Raw genomic sequence first — 20,369 nt, forward strand, 5'->3', positions numbered from 1 at the left:
AGAGTATTGGATTTGTACATTATAAAAACTTCCTGGAAGATTACAAGTGTGTACCAAGCTGGGACTCTAACCTGGGACCTTTGCCTTTTGTGGGCAAGTGCTCGACTGACTCACCACCCATCCTTACAGTTCTGCTTCCGCCAGCAACTCGTGTGCTACCTTCCAAACTTCTCAAAAGTTCTCCTGTAGTTTGGAAAGTGGAGATGAGATAGTGGCAGAAGCAAAGCTGGTCACAAGTTGTGCTTGAATAGCTCAGTCGTTCAAACATTTCCGTGCTAAAGGCAGAGGTCCCTGGTTCGATTCCCAGTCCACCACACAGTTTTAATCTGCCATGAAGTTTCATATCAGCACAACCTCTGCTACAGAGTGAAAAATTTACTCTGGGCATTACTGTTTACTGATTGTTGATTCTTTGTAGTTTCTTGTACATTTTCTCTGTTCTCTTTCCTAGATTTCATCATCATTGTTTAATAGGAACATTCTAATTTCTTATTGCCACAAATAACTTTTGAAGTCACCTATCCCTTAACAGCCTCTTCTCTCCAGTTATCTCTGTTATGTTCTTTATGCTCATTGGCTATGTCAGTATATGGTACATACTCCAGCTAGGACCTTTGTGCAGTTTCTTTTCATTACAACTAACTACAACATTTTAATTTAATTTATGGAACTGTCACTATTTCAACTTTCCTTTATGCATTATATTAAACAGTTCCTTCAACAGTGTAATGATATACTGTTATCTCATTTTTGCTAATGCATATTCTCTTCGTCTGTCGGTTTATTTTCCCAATCTCCCAGTCTATCAAATCTTTTCCATCACAAATTGTGTACTCATACTGAATCAACAGGAAGTACTTCTAGCAGTTACATAGTTTTTAGAATGGGAATGTGGTAATTCACCCAAAAATTTTCCCAGATAAAATAGGAAGAGAAGAGAGTGCAATCTGCAAACTATATTTAAAAATTTCTTGCAGTTAATAAGCTCCCCAGATAAAACATTACTACCCTGACGTTTTAATAATGGAAGCTACCAGTGGTCTCAAATGAAGTGGTTTAGGGCAACTGGCATGGTGTACTGGCCAGTGTTCAGGGTGTAAGTAAATGTGGCATAGTACAGTGCCTGTCTCATTCAATGTCTGTAACATGAAGTTTAAAGCTGATATGATACAGGGGCAGAATGGGTACCAAAGGCCACCCTCTGAAGAAAGTAGCAGGAATTAAGTGTGTATCATCACGTACAGTGCCAGACATTTTAATTGAAGCAAAAAGGTCACAGTAGACCGGAATATGCCGTAAGTGTCCCAGCTTTTGCAAGTCATCAGTAATAATCTGCAGGCCCTTCTGTGTACAGAGTTTGGAGGAATTCACACTGCATGGACAGTTGGAGTAGAGCTGAACACAAGGGCCCATTTCTCACTCCTATCAGCAAGTTTTCTTTTCACACTGTAGAAATAAATGCCAATAGTGTCCCATAAATGATTTGAAACTATTTTTCTCATCAGTCAAATTATGTATCTGCCCGTTTAGGGTTGGCATGAGATATTATTTTGATCATGAACTATAGGAATTTTTGCAAGAGATATGTCTACACAGGGTGTTTAGGGAGTCACTCTTCGTGACAGTTTCACAGTAGAGTTTCCCAGTAATCCAGGAAATATTTATCTTAATATAATGCTAGTCATGGACCACAAGATTTACCAATCAGGTTATTAATTTCAATTGATAATGATCATCACCATGCTTAAAATTGTACATACAGAGGGAGAGCTTGACAGACAAATATATCCAGACTACATAAATGCAGAATCAGAAATCAATTTTAGCAACATGGAAACATTCCCGTACCTGAGCAGATGCAGTATACTAAACATATTGTGTCATTACATACATCAATGGTACAGTGTATTGTTTTTTACTAAGTGTAAAAGAATTTTCCAGTGGGGGTTAGTGCAACTAGATATAAAAGCACAAGTAATTGTGCTTAATATCATATATAAAAATAAAATGTAATGAGAAAGGGACGTTTATTTAAAGTAAGTGTAACTAAGTTGCAATATTACAAAGTACTATCGCACTGTGCAATTGGTAATCAAAACAAAAAACTGAATCTCACTAATAAATACAGTAGAGCAGAACATGAATGCACATGCTGGATCCACTTAACAATTGCAATCACCCAAATGGTTCACAGTTTCACGCAAATAAATAGAAAACATTTGTCACTAGACGTAATCAACACTGTTGTCACACGTATGATCCATTGATAAAAGCTACAGATATAACTCGAAAACTATAGATTATGGTTCCAAAAAATATCTGGTATGAACATACAAAATGTGTCCAACTAAAAATCAGTCAAAAGTTCAGTATGTATGTACTCTGTAAATCAGAACAGCTATATAAATGGAGCTAAAACACTCCAGTAATGTGTAAAGATGATTAACCCCTAGTAAAATATAAAAATGTACAAACTGTGGCAACTCAAGGCGTACATAAAATGTATAGACCACCAAGAAAAAAGAAAAGAAAATAAGAATATATTGAACTAGAATACATAGACAGTAGTCATGTTATAACCATAAAAGGTGCTTACATTATTAGAGTTAAAATTAAATAAGAAATCTGTAGTAAAAAAAAGTCAGTGTAATAACTTACTCTATATATGCCTCAAGACCACTAGTTGGGGGAGAAATATCACATAGTTATATGTCATATATACATAGTATGGCATTCCATACAGTACATGTTATTACATATATATTCACAATTTGTTGTGAGACTATACGATGAAATGCCATTTAGACACTTCTGACCTATCATTTGCTGACTGCAATGAAATTCCTCTCTGTTCTTCTTTCTTAATTTTGTTACAAGCGCACATCATATCTTTTTCATTGTACCTGCCCAGCTACTGCTGTTTTTTTTAAGGTATTCAGTTTGTCATGTATTTTCTCAATTGACAGAGAAGAATTTTGTCACAGTTAGGTAATGAAAGTAAAAATATTGCTAATGTAGAGCTACATATGTCTCATTTCTTGGTAAAGCATCACAACAAATTGATAAGTGCTTCAGAAGGTCCAACTTCAGCTGTGGATTCTAAGTAAATAATATGCTATGATAGAGAAGTAAACATAATATAGGAAAGAAAAGCAAGTTTTCAAGGTTGGGAGTGTATAGAATTGATTGTGGTCATGTGACCATTACTATGTAGGCCAGAACATAAGGTCTTTTGATGTGAGATTTAGAGGGTATTTGTGAACACTGAATGTGTCCACAATTCACTTACATTTTTTCTGAGGGTGGACATAAGTTAGATGCCATAGAGTATAGTGTGAACATTCTCCACAGTGCACCAAGTTGGTGCACCCTCAGTCTCCTGGACGCATTGGAGATGTGCAAACATAAGAAAAATCAGCCTGATAAAGTGCTTAATGAGCAGATTGATATTGCGCCTAGTGCATACTTAAGCTTTGATCATTTTCTCTTACATTTTTATGTTTTGCCACCTTCTTTCTCTCTGTCTAGCTAGTTCCTACATTTTATTAGTTGGTAATAACACACACTTCAGGAAATGTACAGCATTGCTTGTAAATGTAAGTAAACCAGAATGTCTAGCAGACATGGGGCACATGTAGAGTAAATTGCTAATGTCACTTTTGTCGACTGTAGCTTTCTTATTTACTTTTAAGGGGACCGCACCATAGTTCAGGACCAAAAAATCAAGTTTCGGTTTTCATCATATTTCGATAGATTAAGGTTTTATTTAAGTACTCTGTAACGGTTTTTGCCGAATGTTTTTGAGCATTTAAAGAGCATTTTCCTACCACGTGTGTTTATGTGCCACTCCCACTTTTCTGTCACTCACTTTTATGCATATATTTTAGATCTTTATAACCCCTACATTGCACGTTAGGGACCCTTTTTTTTTTTTACTCCCGAGTGTTTTGGCTATCCTTGGAATTCAACGGTCAGTATTCTTTTGTTTCTGCTGTTTGTAAACAACACGCTTTCAAACACGCGGTTAGTTTTGTTCTAGTGTGATTGGAAACTTGCAGGCATACTATGGCCAGGCAATTAGGAGAAATAATGAAAATCTGGAGGCAATGAAGAGAGATGTTTGGGCCGTATTCTTCCATAAGTCCTCTGCTGATGATGATAAGCCATGTCACGGATTGTGTCCATCAGGAGAAAACTCGTAGTGCAAATACAATAGTGCTCAGGCAACTGGAGAATCTTATTCTCACCAGCGTTCTCTTCCTGCTGCTGTTATTACAGCAATTAAACCTGTTTTTCGAGACTTCGATCATCCTGACCTTCTAAGGAAATGTATGCATGGGCAGAAACAGAACCCAAATTAATGTTTCAACAGCATAATTTGAAACTGCCTTCCTAAAGCTATTTGTAGGCATGCATACAGAGAAACTTGGAGTTCACGATACTGTTATTACATTCAATTGTGGTAATATTGGAAAGTGTTAGGTACTGAAAAAGCTGGGAATTAATCCTGTGAAAATATGATCACTGGGCTGCAACATTGCAATAAAATGAGGATAGCCGATGCAAACTGGTCTCCATCTGAAATTGCCAATAAAAGTAAGACAAACATCCAGGAAGGTAAAAAAGAAGCTGGAAGACCTGCCAGAGGCTAAAGAAGGGCCATAATATGCAGCAGGACAGTTTTAATTAACTGTAAGTAACAAATTTCAAAAGTTTTTTCTTTAAAGTCAGTTTCCTGCAAACTAAAATTTTCAGTACATATGCCCCATATCAGAAACTATCATAGATAAATGAATGAAATTTTCAGAGACTCTGCATAACATAAAAAGCCACCTCTAGGACTACATTCAATAATATTCCCCCATTAGGATGTTCACAAAAAATATTTTCTGCAGAAGAAACTTAATATTTTTTCATAGCGTGTAGGCTTTCACGGCCAGCGTCTTCAGTAATTAAAACTTCCGGGCTAAGAGGCCGTGGTCCAATAGATGGACCACAGCCTTTTAGCCTGGAAGTTTTAATTACTTAATATTTTTTGTTAATAAATTTAAAAAAGTATTTCTTAATTTCTATAAAATGAATAAAGTAGATTTTAGTACAGTTGACTCTATTAGCATCATGTAACATACAGTAAAAATATTAAAGGTCCTCTATCAAATAGTTTTTTTTTCAGGAATGGGTCAAATACTTGTCTAAATTAACATGGGTTAGTAGGCAGGGTGTGGTCCCCTTAACGCCCCATCCGAAGGACGCCTCAGCGCCAACAGTGTCACATGCCCTCACTCCAGTAGACACTGGAGTGGTTCAGAATTTAATGCAGGACATTGCCACAAAGATTGGTGATCAGGAACTTTATGCCACCATCCCTCCTTCCTTTTTGTCAGAAAGGTAAAGGGAAAACTGCCAAAGGCATGTGACGGACCCAGATGCTCACTCATCCAAGTACAGGTCATGCCCGATGTTGCTTGACTTCAAAGATTTGGCGGGAACCGGTGTATCCCATTTGGCAAGACCACTGATTTGATGCACATATTTTATATATTATTGGTGATAAGTACAATAAGCAGAAGAATGAAAAAAAAAAATTAATGATGTGTTAGATGGTGAGCAATTAGATATTAGAAAAGGTAAAAGCCCAGAGGCAATTTTGATCTTGCTCTTGATAATAGAATCATTCGGAAAAATTAACATTGGTTCGTAACATTTGTATACCTAACATATGTACAGTGCAAGGTGTTCAAAAATCTGAGAAAAGTAGGGGTAAGCTACGAGGAAAGATGGTAGTAGACAACATGAACAAAAATCTAGAGTGAACAATAGGAATGGAACACTAGGAACGAAAGATCAGGATAGAAAGATCTAAGGCAGGGGTGCAGCCTTTCTCCATTATTGTTCAGTCCGTTCAGCGAAAGAAAATAAAAGATTCAGAAATTGAATTAAAATTCAGGGTGGAAATATGTCAATGATAAGATAACCTGATGACATTTCTGCCCTCAGTGACAATGATGAAGAAATATAGGACCTTTGAATGAATGATGAAAGACTGTAGGTTGAGAGTAAACTGAAGAAAGACGAAAGTAAAGAGGAGTAGCAGAAATGAGATTAGCATAAAATTTAAAATCAAAACTGGGGGCAACTAAATAGATCAACTGAAGGAACTCAGCCGCCTTGAAAGCTAAAAACAGCGCATGACGGACGAAGCAAAGACGATATAAAAAGCAAGATGGTAAAGGGAAAGAAGGAATTCCTCGCTAAAATTAGTTTTCTAATAATGACAATTTGCTTTAATTTCAGGAGGAAATTCCTAAGAATGTCTGAAAAACAGCATGTTTGTAAATGAGTCATGAACCTTGGGTAAGTTAGAAAAGAAGACAGTCAAAATGTTTGAGATGTAACATTACAGAAGGATATTAAAAATCAAATTTACATAAGAAATCAGATGATTCTCTTCAGAATGGGCCTGGAAAGGTGTATGTGGAAAACAGTGACTGGAAGGAGGAGATGGATGTTAGGACACGTATTATGACTTCAGCGTCAGATGTTGAGGCCAAAAAACAATCGTGGGAGATGGAGACTGGAATATATTAAAAATAATTGTGAAATTTGAGTGTAAGTGCTACTCTGAGATGCCCTTCTACTAATAATAATTTCTCTTTATTTTTTCTTCCATTTTGCTTTTAACAATTTCAACACTTAATCTCCCCTCTTTCCATCGACCCTCCATCCCTCCGTCTCCATTTTCCTCTCCCTTCCCCTTCCACCTCCTTCATCTCCACCCTCCCTCTCCCATTTCCTTCCCTCTCCTCCTATCTCCCTCCCTCTCCATCCCATGGCAACAGAAATACAGGTTTGTGTTTTGATCCTGCACACAACTTTTAACTTCTCACAAACGTAATCTGCAGCATGGATTTCACTAAAGAGTAAAAATATGTCATCTCTACAACTACTGTAAAATTGAATAGACATATGGAGCTGTAACAGTAACAGTGTCTTGATGAAGGAGTTAAAATAAAATATGACACAGTCACATAGATGTGACAATTATATGGTTCTTTATTCTAAAATTTTATGTATTTGTTTATTGAAGAATTGTTCAGTAAAAATGAGCTGTCAGATATTTCAGGAAATTTTGTTTGCAGAATTAATTCAGTGAATAAACTGATGTTTTAATGTAGCAGGTACATCAGACAGGAGGTAAGAGGAGCAATTGGAGGTCTCAGCCGGATGCATGTATGCTTCAAGCATTGAGTGAACGTCTGCGTCAGCAAGAGCATTACTGCCATGAGTTGCAACAGAAAATACGGCAGTATCAGCAACATGCAGATCTTATGCTTCAGCGTAAGTACTTTTTTAATAGTTAAAATCCTAGGTCAGTATGCATTCATTAATGTTGCCCCCCCCCCCCCTCTCTCTCTCTCTTTCTCTCTCTCTATCTCTCTCTCTCTCTCTCTCTCTCTCTCTCTCTCTCTCTCTCTCTCTCTCTCTCTCTCTCTCTCTCTCTCTCTCTCTCACACACACACACACACACACACACACACACACACACACACACAGATATTCCATCCAAATTGGAAACTGCACTGCTGTCTTCCACTTGTCAATATTGACCACAAATATCAGCTCCATCAATTTTATAGGCCTTCCGTTTCTAAGATCAATGATCTATGTTTATGTAAAAGTGTCTAACCTGTAGTCCGTTTGTTATCAAAAGCATGTGTGTGTGTGTTTTTTTTTCCCCAACTGACAGAAACATGGCAGCAGCATAAGGAAGAGATAGCAGAGCTACAGTCACTTCTTCACTCTACGCAGGAACGGTTGTTGCAGCAGACTTCAGTTTGCAAGGATCAGGTAAATGGAAAATTTGAATTCTATCCTTTTTAGCAACATCAAGTTGGCTTTTCAGAATAGAATGTTTCGTACTATAACATGACGGAAAATGAAGAAGTGAAAATAAAATGAATTTTAAACTATAGTTTTTAGATTTGACAAGTTAACAGGCAGTTTTGGCTTGCTAATGTTTTCATTTGTCATCCTACAAAATAATACCCAATTTAATTATGTTATTTCATTTTCTTCTTCTATGATGATGATTACTTACGAAAAAATTGTAGAAGAACGAATAAAATTCAAATGCACATGTGGAGGATATATGGCCTCTAACTGTTGTGTGAAATACAATTGCTTGAGACTGAACATCGCTTGCAATGGATATTTAACGATAGTTTAAATTATAGTGTTTCTTAAAGGGATGTTGGAGAATTTTCATTTAATGCACAGCTTCATTTCCATGCAGAAAAATTTTGGCGTGGTGGTTTTCTTCATCATTATAAAGATAACATCACTTTCCAATATATTTACTGCTGTGCAGATTTTATTGCTGATAAAAGTCAGTTTCAGTTGTTGTAATACAAGATGCAAAAAAAAAATAAAATAAAATAAAAAAAAATGGATATCCCTGCCAGTTCAAAAGGCAAAGAGAAACGCACCTCATTACCCACTCTTTTGGGAAATGTCCGAATATCTAGATTCAGGATTTAAAATTTCAGCTACGCACATGGAAGGTAGCAGTGTTTGTTATAAAGTTGCATAACAAGTAATAATCCTTATCTATGTAAAAGTGAATGTTTCTCTTCTATGTACTCCTATACCATTCATCCAATTACAAAGAAACTTTGGTGAGTTGTTGCGTGTGTACAGCTATCGGAGGTTTCTGAGGCTGTAAGAACAACCTTCCTCCCAAAGGGTGGGGGAAAAAAGGGGCTGACATAGTACGAGTAGCAATTTCAACAAACTTTTTATAGACATGTCTCATTATTTGTACAAACCTATTGTAGGGGGATGGGTGTGCGTGTGAGAAGCTGTGATATGTAAAAATATTAGATAGTGACTAATATTAGTTTACTGACAGCCCCAATAAATGTGCTTCAACTAGAATATGAGCATGTGGGACAGGGGTCGTAAAGACAATAACATATCTGCCTCTCTCTGTAATGACTGAAGCGTTTCCACCAAACTTGGTACAAATATCATTGGAGAATTACTGTGACAGTAAGAACCTCATAGCATCCCTATAGATGAGTATTGAGATGAATTGTAAGAGCATAACTCAAGGAGCAATTTCTACCAAATTTGGTGTATACTTGACTTATTATTTGCATACAAATTCTGTTTGAATAAGATAACTGTATTACCTGTAGGTATTGTAGGGGAGATATGTAAAAGAGTTTGGACATGACCTGTTGGTATTCTTTTACTGCATTTAGTTGACTTTGGAAGTGTGAAATGCAATTTCTCTCTTATTTGAGTTTTTCAAAGTGTCAACCAACTCAAGGGGCTGGCCACTACAGCAAGCCAACAATTTTGTCAGCATATATAGGCAAAGCCATGGGGAAAATGCTAGTGTACTATAAATAGGATTCAGTATTTATGGATGTAAACATATTTTCTTTGAAGAATACAATTGTAAAATCTATTAAATATTAGTCTGTGAATAGCAGATAAACAACAGCTATATAGTAAAACTGAGGTGACAGCAGTGAAAAAGTAGTGGCTTTCTTACTAATTTACTCTGTTAATTTTAGAAGGCATAAGTGTGAATAGCAATAAAATAGTGATAATTTATTGTTAATACAGCACACAGATTAAGTTTCTACGATGTCTTTCTTTGATGGTACATGTGGAATGTGATGAATGAATAAGTAAATGAGTAGGTATTAACTAATTCTTGAATGTATGTTTGGCCAAACTGACAGTGACCGTGAGCAATTTAATTCCGTGATTATTTATTTTCAAACAGTGACAAATTATAGTGTGCATTTTCTTTTTTCTCTCTCCCCTTACAGACTGGGCGGCTGGCATCGGCTGACCTTCTTGTCAAGGATTTATATGTAGAAAATGCATATCTTCATCAGAGCGTCCAGCGACTAGAACAACGGTGCCATTCACTAGCACAGATGACTACTGACTCAAGCTCTGTGTAGTTACTTGTTTTTCTGTTGTGAATTGGTACTGCCTTCTCACATTCAGTTTTTCACATGCTCCCTGTCTTGCACAGTGTAGATCCAAGAGCTGTTTGAATGCACTGTACAGTATTAGTGAAGAAGGAAAGACTTCTTGTGCATTAGAGGACAAATAAGAACTGCGCATTTTGATTCAAGTAACTAAAAAACTGATTCAGCACATTGTATGAATTATCAATAGACAGTTTTTCTTCTTGCAAGAACATTTGATTAGTGTGTTCTAGCTGCCAAACAATGCAAACATTGAAAATTTTCAATACACAGTATTCTGTTTTTCCACATAATTGTATTGTCACTTATGTATGATGCAGTGTATTTTAGATAAGTAATTCACTATCTTAGTAGCTAATGAACTGCTTGTGTACTTGAGGAAATTTGAATCATAAGATTGCTTATAGACCTATGTTAGCTACTAAGCTCCTCACACACTGCTATGCAATTCATAAATAATGTTGCAATACTTGCCATACTTTGGTTACTGTTGTATTTTAAAATGTAATTTGTGTAATTCATTGTGTCCAAACTATCAGTATGACTTCCATGTCATGGATTTTATGTACACTTCAAAACTATTTGTTCCCACAAGAGTGAATAATTGTAAATCTGTTTAAAACTTCAGTGGAAAGACTATTTTCTGCATATTGTTGTACTGTTTCCACTTAAAATATTCCCTAAGCATATCACAGTTTTTGTAGAATAGTGTGGAATTTGTGCAGATTGTTCTCCAAATAGGAGCTTATTGGGGACTACCATCCCTCATATCCCTTTGCATATTATCCGTGTTTAGCATTATAAGCACAATATTTGCTCATGAGTAAGTGTTTTATTGCTCATTATATATGCAAATAAGTGTGATAAGCTTTAATAGTATGTTAGTGTTAATTTTTGCAGACACAGTTTATCACATGAGTAAATATTCAGTTGGTAATTATAGGTAATAAAAGTTGTTTTTCATTTGCTAATTACTCATAGGCATCAGTCTTCTTCTGACTATGTAGATTATTTGAATTTCAGGAGCATTATCATATATTGAGTTCTCAACAGTATGCATGTCCGCCCCAGTAGCTGAGTGGTCAGCGCGACAGACTGTGGATCCAAAGGGCTCGGGTTCAATTCCCGGCTGGGTCGGAGATTTTCTCCACTCAGGGACTAGGTGTTGTGTTGTCCTAATCATCATTTCATCCCCTTCGACGCGCAAGTCGCCGAAGTGGCGTCAGATCGAAAGACTTGCACCAGGTGAACGGTCTACCCGACAGGAGGCCCTCGTCACAAGACATTTCATTTCAACAGTATGCATTGAGGATTTAGATGCAGTTTTTATTTATGGATAACTTAGAATGGATGTAGAAAAGTTTCAGTACAAGGTTGTCTATTAAAATAAAATTGTCAGTACCTTAATGATATACATAATTAATTTTATAAATGTAGAGAAGATAGAGGGCTGTAGCAATTATGCCTTTACACATTCGGTCATTGTCAAGTTTTGACCATATGTAGCCCTTTTAATACAGTGCATGATTCGTTGTCAGATAAAAGTGAGAAATTTGACTGCAACAGATGAGTTTCAGAAATATCTGTGGCACATATGAATTAATAATAACAACAATGACAAAGAATTCAGTACATTTCACACAAAGAAATGAAATTTCATAATGTCAATATAATGATATGCATCCACAATACGAAGGAATTCTTCGATGTATGAGACAGTGGTCTTATATTTGGTAAGATGATTGTTAAAATCTTTGCCCAGCCATCAGCTTTTGGCTTCTTGCCATTTCACTAAATAGCCTTAGGTAATTGCCAGGATGACTCCATGGAAAGGGAATGGCAGGTTTCATTTTGTACTCTCTCCAAAATCTGAGCTTATGTGCTCCATCTTTTATGTGACAGGATGTTACAACCTAATCTTCCTTCCTTCAGTCCCTCCTAAAGTATGTGTACTACAACACAACTTTGATGATAGCTAGTAATATGATATTATGATATTATAGTGCACTGTCTCATGAAGTGTTGCTCAGAAGCTATCCTTCCAGTCAGCTAACAGGTTTATAAATGCCTCCATCTTATTAATATGCAGGTTCCAAGAGGCTAGTAGGTTGTTTTCATCACCACTTAGCCATCAGTCTTGTGCAGTTTATCCTAACTTTTTTTGTGTTCTGTAATTTTGCCCCATCTCAGATCTTTCATATTTTGAAGACTACAATGTGTCTCCATTTGTCTCTCTTACCTGTTACAATTTTTCATTCTTCAATGGATCATTTTTTTGTATTATATATATAAACTATGGAGAATACTATTTATTGATACTACTATTTCTGATCTTCTAACATTTACATACAACATTGTTCGTCTTGATTTTCAGAATGACTAACATCGTCTTCAGTTATGAAATATTTAGATAGTTGTTAAGAACATGTTTACATTACTCATTGAGGGCAAGGGGGAAAAAAACAAAAATGAAAAGTAGAGAATGATCTTTGAACATCTTAATCCCCAGTCTTGATGCCAGTAGGAATAAAAATAATTGAATAATTATAATTCATTAATTAATCCCCAGTCTTGATGCCAGTAGGAATAAAAGTAATTGAATAATTATAATTCATTAACTAACTAATTTTAAGAATTAGAGTACCATAAAAGTTAACTGATTGCTCCTGTAATATAATTGTTAGCAACCTTTCTTACTGATCTTCAAAGCTTCTAAAAGTTCACACATGATGCAAAACATACGGACATTATTTCAACATCATTTACCACAGATCATAACAGTTCATAATACCTTCTTCGTCTTCATTTTAAAAAGCAATCTACATTTGGAACAAAAACTTCTCTATAATCAGAAGAAAGATATTCTTTCAGAAAGTGGTAGCTTCACCATAATGTTACTGGCCGCTTCTCCACTTTCAAATTTTGTTGTACATTGTCCCAATGCTAAAGTTTCTGAAGTATTCTTCTGTCACACATTGATTGCTTTATCATCTTTTTATTTTGCATTCAATGTTAATTTCTGTTGTGTGGTTGTCTGGTGCAGTTTTAATTGTATTTATTCTCTTCATATCTCTTTGTTCAATCCCATTGGGTGCAATAATGTATTATGCTTGTATGTATAGTACATTTTTGATGTTCAAGTTTAAATAGCATAGGGAGTGTAATTTTCAATTTTTATTGCTTCCAAACAGAAACTTGTTTCAGAGTAATCTATATATAAATGACACTTGTGGTGACTGTTTAATTAATCTTATTGGGATAAATAGGTCACTTGTCTGTGTAACAGTGAATGCAGGCTACTTTACATAGGATTAGTGAAATCATAAAGTTTTCATATTTTCTTTGTTTGGGACTGCTTTGTGCTGGGGAGAATTTTGGTTCTAAGCAGAAGAACCACACACCCACAACTCTGTTTCTTTTATCTGAGTCTTTACACTAAGTACTATTCGTAAACCATTATTTTAGAACATTTGTCTTGTCTGATAATGACTGTATTTTAGTGTTTAAAGATTGAAGATCATCTGGCCCCTCTTGTCTTATCACCATACCACTTTCATAAATGTTTATTTTCAATAGAATTAAGCAGACAATCAGTAATCACACCAATGTCATAACTTCCACATAATGTTTAGCAAATTATTTTTTCCATTAAGGTATAAGGTTATAAATACATATTGCAACTGATAAATAACCATTGCATGAAAGAGTTCTATGTATAACTCAACAAGTAGGGAGATATTTTGTGATGTGAAAAGGTGATATATCATGAGTCACTGTAATGACATATTTCTGTTTCCCTTTCCTGTTTGTCATTTTACACCTCTTGTAGTGCAGGTATAATCTAACACATTAGCAATTACTTATTATTTGGATGCTTTGACTTTGTTGTTGTAGATTCTGATTTTTAGGGAGCAAATATTTTTCATAATAGTCTAAATAGAAGGAATCAAAGCTCTCTCAATAGTATATAGCCTGCACCATAGTGTTAGAAGCAGTGTTCAAACTGAGGCAGTCATTTTAGTGACTAGATGCTGTTTTTTGCAAAGCTTCATTGTAGTACTTTTAAGAAATGGAAAATATGTACCAAATGTTGTGACCTAAGATTCTGTTGTAATTTTCAGTTTTAAATTAATACTATTGTTGTACAGCATATTTTTCTGTAGATAAAGAAAAGACATCAAGTATTTATTTGTACTGTTTATGTGGGCTAAGAGCATTTTGTGCTGTTGGTCTCTATTCCTATGCATATTGCTATACCAAAATATATATAATTTTCTATCTTGTTTTTTGATTCATGTAATAATCCTTTTTATACTGAAAGCTTATTGCTGTCTTTTACAGAAAGGTACAAATTACATATAAGAATATTAGTGTAGTTTACATATATCTTTTATTATGCAATAAGATGTTTGAATATTATTGTACAGTAATTAAAATCTTTATAAAATGTTGATAGGTTAATATATCCATGAATACACTATCATTTGTGTACAGATAATATAGTGTATTGATAAAAGACATATTTTTTGAAGTAGTGAATACTAGTCAGATGTGTCACTGTCAAACTGGCAAACTTGAACGTCCATTGTGTGCAATTATTTGCATGTTTTTATAAAAATTTTCTAAAATCATTATTCTCACCAATGAATGGGCTTGCACATTGTTAATGGCAACTCTTGATTTTTTAGTTTCAAATAACACACACAATCTGTCAGATTTGATACGAAGTTAAGATATTGCTGTTATTTTTCAAGACAGTATTTGTGTCACTGTTAGTGTATTAGTATAGTGTGTTACACTTAAACTCTTGTTGAGAGCTGTGTTGTATATGCTGTGTTTTGGTGCTTGAAATTTTGAAATATTAGTACAGAACTTATGCATATTTTCAAAGAGCTTTTTATGGATGTCTGTTCATTTATCCTTTTTGCAGATTTGTAAAAATGATGAAAAAGAAATTTATATAAATGGTTTCAATGTTACCATGACACAAGATTTTTGTGCCTTGCTGTTTTTTACAGTGTTTGTGTACAGTTTAAGCAAAACTGCTGTTTATGTCTCTTTGTGTTTTAAACATAAATAAAGAAACTTGGTTGTTAACTTTGAGTTATATTTATGTATAAAACATTAATGTAATACATCATCCTTGTCCGAAGTATCAAGTTGTGTAATAATAGAGTTCGTAGTAGAATGATGAGTAGTACTGAATAAATGTAAGCAAACAAGGAGTGATAAAATGTTGGACTGCTCATAGGGTGGATCAGTTCCAGCTCCTGTTGTAGCCATCCTAAGTTAGAGTTTCCCAAACTCAAATAAAGAAAAAGAGAAAGTAAAGCCACAGTAATAATGAGATAATTTAGTTATCATTTGCCACAATAATTATGTTACATATTTTTGTAACACATACATCTCATACAGTTTGAAGCAAATTAGAATTCATAATACTGTATTGTTATCAAAAACATATCAATAAGAAATCAGACATTCCAGTACTTGTAAGCCTATTGGTAGTATTTTCAAGAATGTGAAACAAGTTTTTATCACAATGTAAAAAAAAAGATTGACAGAATTATTAAATGTGCTCATAATTATGCAGATCAAAAGTGCACTTCATTTGTGATTTAAAGATGGTAAAGCACTATATTTTGACTAGAGTTATTTTTTCCTTCTTGTTCTTCTGTTATCTGCCTGCTCCCAGTAATGTATGAGCAGTGAGCAGTCATGGTGAATCGATCCAATGAAAATATATTCTATATACTAAGACATGTCTGAAGGAACAGATACCATCGGTTACCATACAGCTCGTTAGAATGAAATTACAATGAAATGAACACCCTTAGCTGCTTACAGGTGCTGACATACGTCAACGGGGACGATGAAAATGTGTGCCCCAACCGGGATCCGAGCCCGGGATCTCCTGCGTACATGGCAGACGCTCTATCCATTTGAGCCACCGAGGACACAGACTGCGGGGATTTATCTCTGGCACGCCTCCCACAAAACCCACATACTCAACGTATTGTCCCACACTACATTTGTAGTGCCCCCACCCATTATACTCATTACTCGCGGCGCGTTGCCGATTCCTATAAGAGTTCGGGCACTGTTTGTGCATTTGCAAAGAAGAAGAAGAAGATGGTCAAGAGACTGGTGAGCCTCTTATATAGTCTTATATATTCCTCATCACCTTAGCCAGCTTCATCCTGACCCACAACTTCTTCACTTTTGAAGGCCAGACATACCAACAATGAAAGGGAACAGCCATGGGTACCAGGATGGCCCCCTCATATGCCAACCTATTTATGGGTCACTTAGAGCCTGCCTACCCAAAGTTTGGTACAGATTTATTGATGACATCTTCATGATCTGGACTCACAGTGAAGAACAACTCCAGAATTTCCTCTCCAACCTCAACTCCTTTGGTTCCATCAGATTCACCTGGTCCTACTCCAAATCCCATGCCACTTTCCTTGACGTTGACCTCCATCTGTCCAATGGCCAGCTTCACACATCCGTCCACATCAAACCCACCAACAAGCAACAGTACCTCCATTATGACAGCTGCCACCCATTACATATCGAACGGTCCCTTCCCTACAGCCTAGGCCTTCGTGGAAAACGAATCTGCTCCAGTCCTGAATCCCTGAACCATTACACCAACAACCTGAAAACCGCTTTCGCATCCCGCAACTACCCTCCCGACCTGGTACAGAAGCAAATACCCAGAGCCACTTCCTCATCCCCTCAAACACAGAACCTCTCACGAAGAACCCCAAAAGTGCCCCACTTGTGACAGGATACTTCCCGGGACTGGATCAGACTCTGAATGTGGCTCTCGAGCAGGGATACGACTTCCTAAAATCCTACCCCGAAATGAGATCCATCCTTCATGAAATCCTCCCCACTCCACCAAGAGTGTCTTTCCGCCGTCCACTTAACCTTCGTAACCTCTTGGTTCATCCCTATGAAATCCCCAAACCACCTTCCTACCCTCTGGCTCCGACCCTTGTAACCGCCCCCGGTGTAAAACCTGTCCTATGCACCCTCCCACCACCACCTACTCCATTCCTGTAACCCGGAAGGTGTACACGATCAAAGGCAGAGCCACATGTGAAAGCACCCACGTGATTTCCCAACTGACCTGCCTACACTGTGAAGCTTTCTATGTGGGAATGACCAGCAACAAACTGTCCATTCGCATGAATGGACACAGGCAGACAGTGTTTGTTGGCAATGAGGATCACACTGTGGCTAAACATGCCTTGGTGCACGGCCAGCACATCTTGGCACAGTGTTACACCGTCCGGGTTATCTGGACACTTCCCACCAACACCAACCTATCCGAACTCCGGAGATGGGAACTTGCCCTTCAATATATCCTCTCTTGTTGTTATCCACCAGGCCTCAATCTCTGCTAATTCCAAGTTGTCACTCATACCTCACCTGTCATTCATCATCATCTTTGCCTCCACACTTCCGCCTCGACTGACATCGCTGCCCAAACTCTTTGCCTGTAAATATGTCTGCTTGTGTCTGTGTATGTATGGATGGATGGATGGATGTGTGTGTGTGTGTGTGTGTGTGTGTGTGTGTGTGTGTGTGTGCGCGCGCGCGCGCGCGTATATACCTATCCTTTTTTCCCCCTAAGGTAACTCTTTCCGCTCCCGGGATTGGAATGACTCCTTACCCTCTCCCTTAAAACCCACATTATTTTATTGTGCCTGTCTACCGGCGCTTTTCCGCTTGGTAAATCTTGGAATCTTTGTTTTTAATACATTTTTCCCATGTGGAAGTTTCTTTCTATTATATATATATATATATATATCATCTTCTTCTGTGCGAATGCACATACAGTGCCCGAACTCTTACAGGTATCAGCAACGTGCTGCGAGTAATTAGTATAATGGGCGGAGGCACTATGAATGTAGTGCGGGACAATACGTTGAGTATGTGGGTTTTGTGGGAGGCGTGCCGGAGATAAATCCCCGCAGTTGCGCTATCCTCTGTGTCCTCGGTGGCTTAGATGGATAGAGCGTCTGCCATGTAAGCAGGAGATCCTGGGTTCGGGTCCCGTTCGGAGCACACATTTTCATCTGTCCCCGTTGACGTATGTCAATGTCTGTAAGCAGTTAAGGGTGTTCATTTCATTGTAATTTCAATCTATATTCTGTCTCCATACAGCAAGGAGAAATTTAAAAAACCTGTTTCTTTGCGAACTTAATTATTATGAGATGAATATTTTTCATGAGTATGACATACAAAAATACAACAAAAGTTATAATTATGAAAGTGTTGCTGGAAATGATACTATATCTGACTTCTTGAACTAAAATTCCTTATTCAAAAAATTAACAGTGGTGTGGATTGAGGACACACTACTCAGAACTTGTTAGTTGTACTTGTGCCTTCTGCACCTAACAGTATTGTAACCAAGTATGAAAATCACACTTAACACTAAGAAGCAATGGCTGATAGAGAAAGACATTATTATGCATTTGTACTTTTTCATCATTGGAAGTTATCATCTCCTTGAATGGAGGTGTGTTGCAATGGTGAATGGAATTAATCATACAAGTAGAAGAAAATATAAAAAGAGACATGGACTTAAAATTTGACAAAATGTCATTAACAAAGTCTGTCTTCCTGCACGAACACAAATTTTGTTTGATTTTGTGCAGACATTAATAATCACATTTGTGGCATAGTCCGTGGTTGGTTGTTTATTTCTTCTGAAATTCTGATATACACAAGGTGTGCATAAGAACTCTTGAACATGAAACTTACCACTGTTGTTTAAATGATGCTCTATCTGCTATACCTTATTTTATATTATGTGTTTCCTGTTAGCGCCTATCCATTCTACCCACAGGTACGAGGGGCATTTGAAAATTCCGTGCAAAGCCCAAGAGATGGCACCACTGGCACGTATCAAGGTCATGTTTAGTTGGTAGCGTCTTGGGAAAGAGCGCACACCAAGTTTCAGCCATATTGGTCTATTTATCTGTGTTTGGCATTCGTCTGAATCAAGGAAGTTGAGTGATTGTCAAAAAAGAATTTCTTGTGGTGATTAAACATTACTTCATGAAAGGCAGAACGCCTCAGGAGACTAAAGAGATGCTTGGTAAACATTACGGTGACTATGCACCTTCAATTAGAATAGTTTATAAGTGGTTTCAAAATTTTCAGAGTGCTGAACGTTCTGGATGCCCTGTGGAGGTTACGACTGCAGAAATCATTGATAAAATCCATGATATGGTGATGGATTACAGAAAAGTTAAGGTGCATGAGATTGCTAGTGCTGTGGGCATCTCAAATGAATGGGTCCATCATATTTTGCATAAACATTTGGACATGAGAAACCTATCTGCAAGATGGGTTCTGCAATTGCTCAAGCTAGACCAAAAATGGAATCATTTGAAGTGTTGCAAGGATGGTTTGCAGCTGTTCAGGAAAAATCCGCAGGACTTTAAGCATCATTTTGTCGCTGTGGATGAAACGTGGATACATTACTATACTCATGAGACCAAACAACAGTCTAAACAATGGGTTACCAAGTAAGAATCTATACCAAATAAGGCGAAGACCATTCCTTCAACTGGAAAGGTTTTGGCGACAGTCTTTTTGGGACTCGCAAGGGATGATCCTCATTGACCATCTGGGAAAGGGTAAAACTATTACAGGTGAATATTATTCATCGTTATTGGACCATATGAAAACCAACCTACAAGAAGAACACCAGCCATTGGACCGTAAAAAAGTCATTTTCCATCAAGACAATGCACCAGCACACACCTCAGCAGTTGTGGTCGCAAAATTAATGGAAATAGGATTCCAACTCATTTCACCCCCCCCCCCCCCCCCCCTATTCTCCAGAGTAGGCTCCCTCGAACTGCTATTTGTTCCCCAGTTTGAAGAAATGGCTGGCGGGACAAAGATTTTATTCAAGCAAGGAGGTGATTGCAGTAACCAATAGCTATTTTGCAGACTTGGACAATTACCATTATTCAGAAGGGGTCAACAACTTAGTACAGCATTGGGCGAAGTGTATAAGTCTAAAAGGAGACTGTTGAAAAATTAAAAAAAGGTTTACCCCAAACAAGTAAGTAGTTTTTATTTTTACATAGACTTTTCAAACGCTCCTCGTATGTACTGATGCAGCATGCCATCTGCAGCAGAGCAAGGCTTGAATATCAACTGTTTGGAATTTGGGTCTAAGTCATAGCAACAAAAATAAATTTTAGAAGAAGAAAATTGGTGTACAGCAAGCGACACTAACACTTCAATCTACACAAATATTTTTTACTGTAATTTAAATATATATTATGTTATGACTTGGACCTAACTTGGAACTCTAATGTTGTT

General features: G+C 36.8%; 1 protein-coding gene and 1 long non-coding RNA gene across 8 annotated transcripts in view; one reads left to right on the top strand and one right to left on the bottom strand.

Annotated features, from left to right (window-relative positions):
* The window catches only part of LOC126279138 (blastoderm-specific protein 25D), a 139,363-nt gene extending 124,255 nt beyond the window's left edge, over positions 1–15,108 (top strand). For 5 of the 7 annotated variants that reach the window (XM_049979646.1, XM_049979645.1, XM_049979648.1 and 2 more), the window contains exons 19-21: positions 7,176–7,338; positions 7,748–7,848; positions 9,843–15,108. In XM_049979646.1, the coding sequence (XP_049835603.1) occupies positions 7,176–7,338; positions 7,748–7,848; positions 9,843–9,980 (402 nt within the window). In that variant the 3' untranslated portion in view covers positions 9,981–15,108. The remainder of the gene's footprint in view (positions 1–7,175; positions 7,339–7,747; positions 7,849–9,842) is intronic. The other 2 variants (XM_049979647.1, XM_049979644.1) reach the window with 1 other exon arrangement.
* The window catches only part of LOC126279140 (uncharacterized), a 255,033-nt gene that overhangs the window by 31,713 nt on the left and 202,951 nt on the right, over positions 1–20,369 (bottom strand). The window lies entirely within an intron of this gene.

This window comes from Schistocerca gregaria, chromosome 6 (genome assembly GCF_023897955.1).
Source record: "Schistocerca gregaria isolate iqSchGreg1 chromosome 6, iqSchGreg1.2, whole genome shotgun sequence".
Lineage (NCBI taxonomy): Eukaryota > Metazoa > Arthropoda > Insecta > Orthoptera > Acrididae > Schistocerca > Schistocerca gregaria.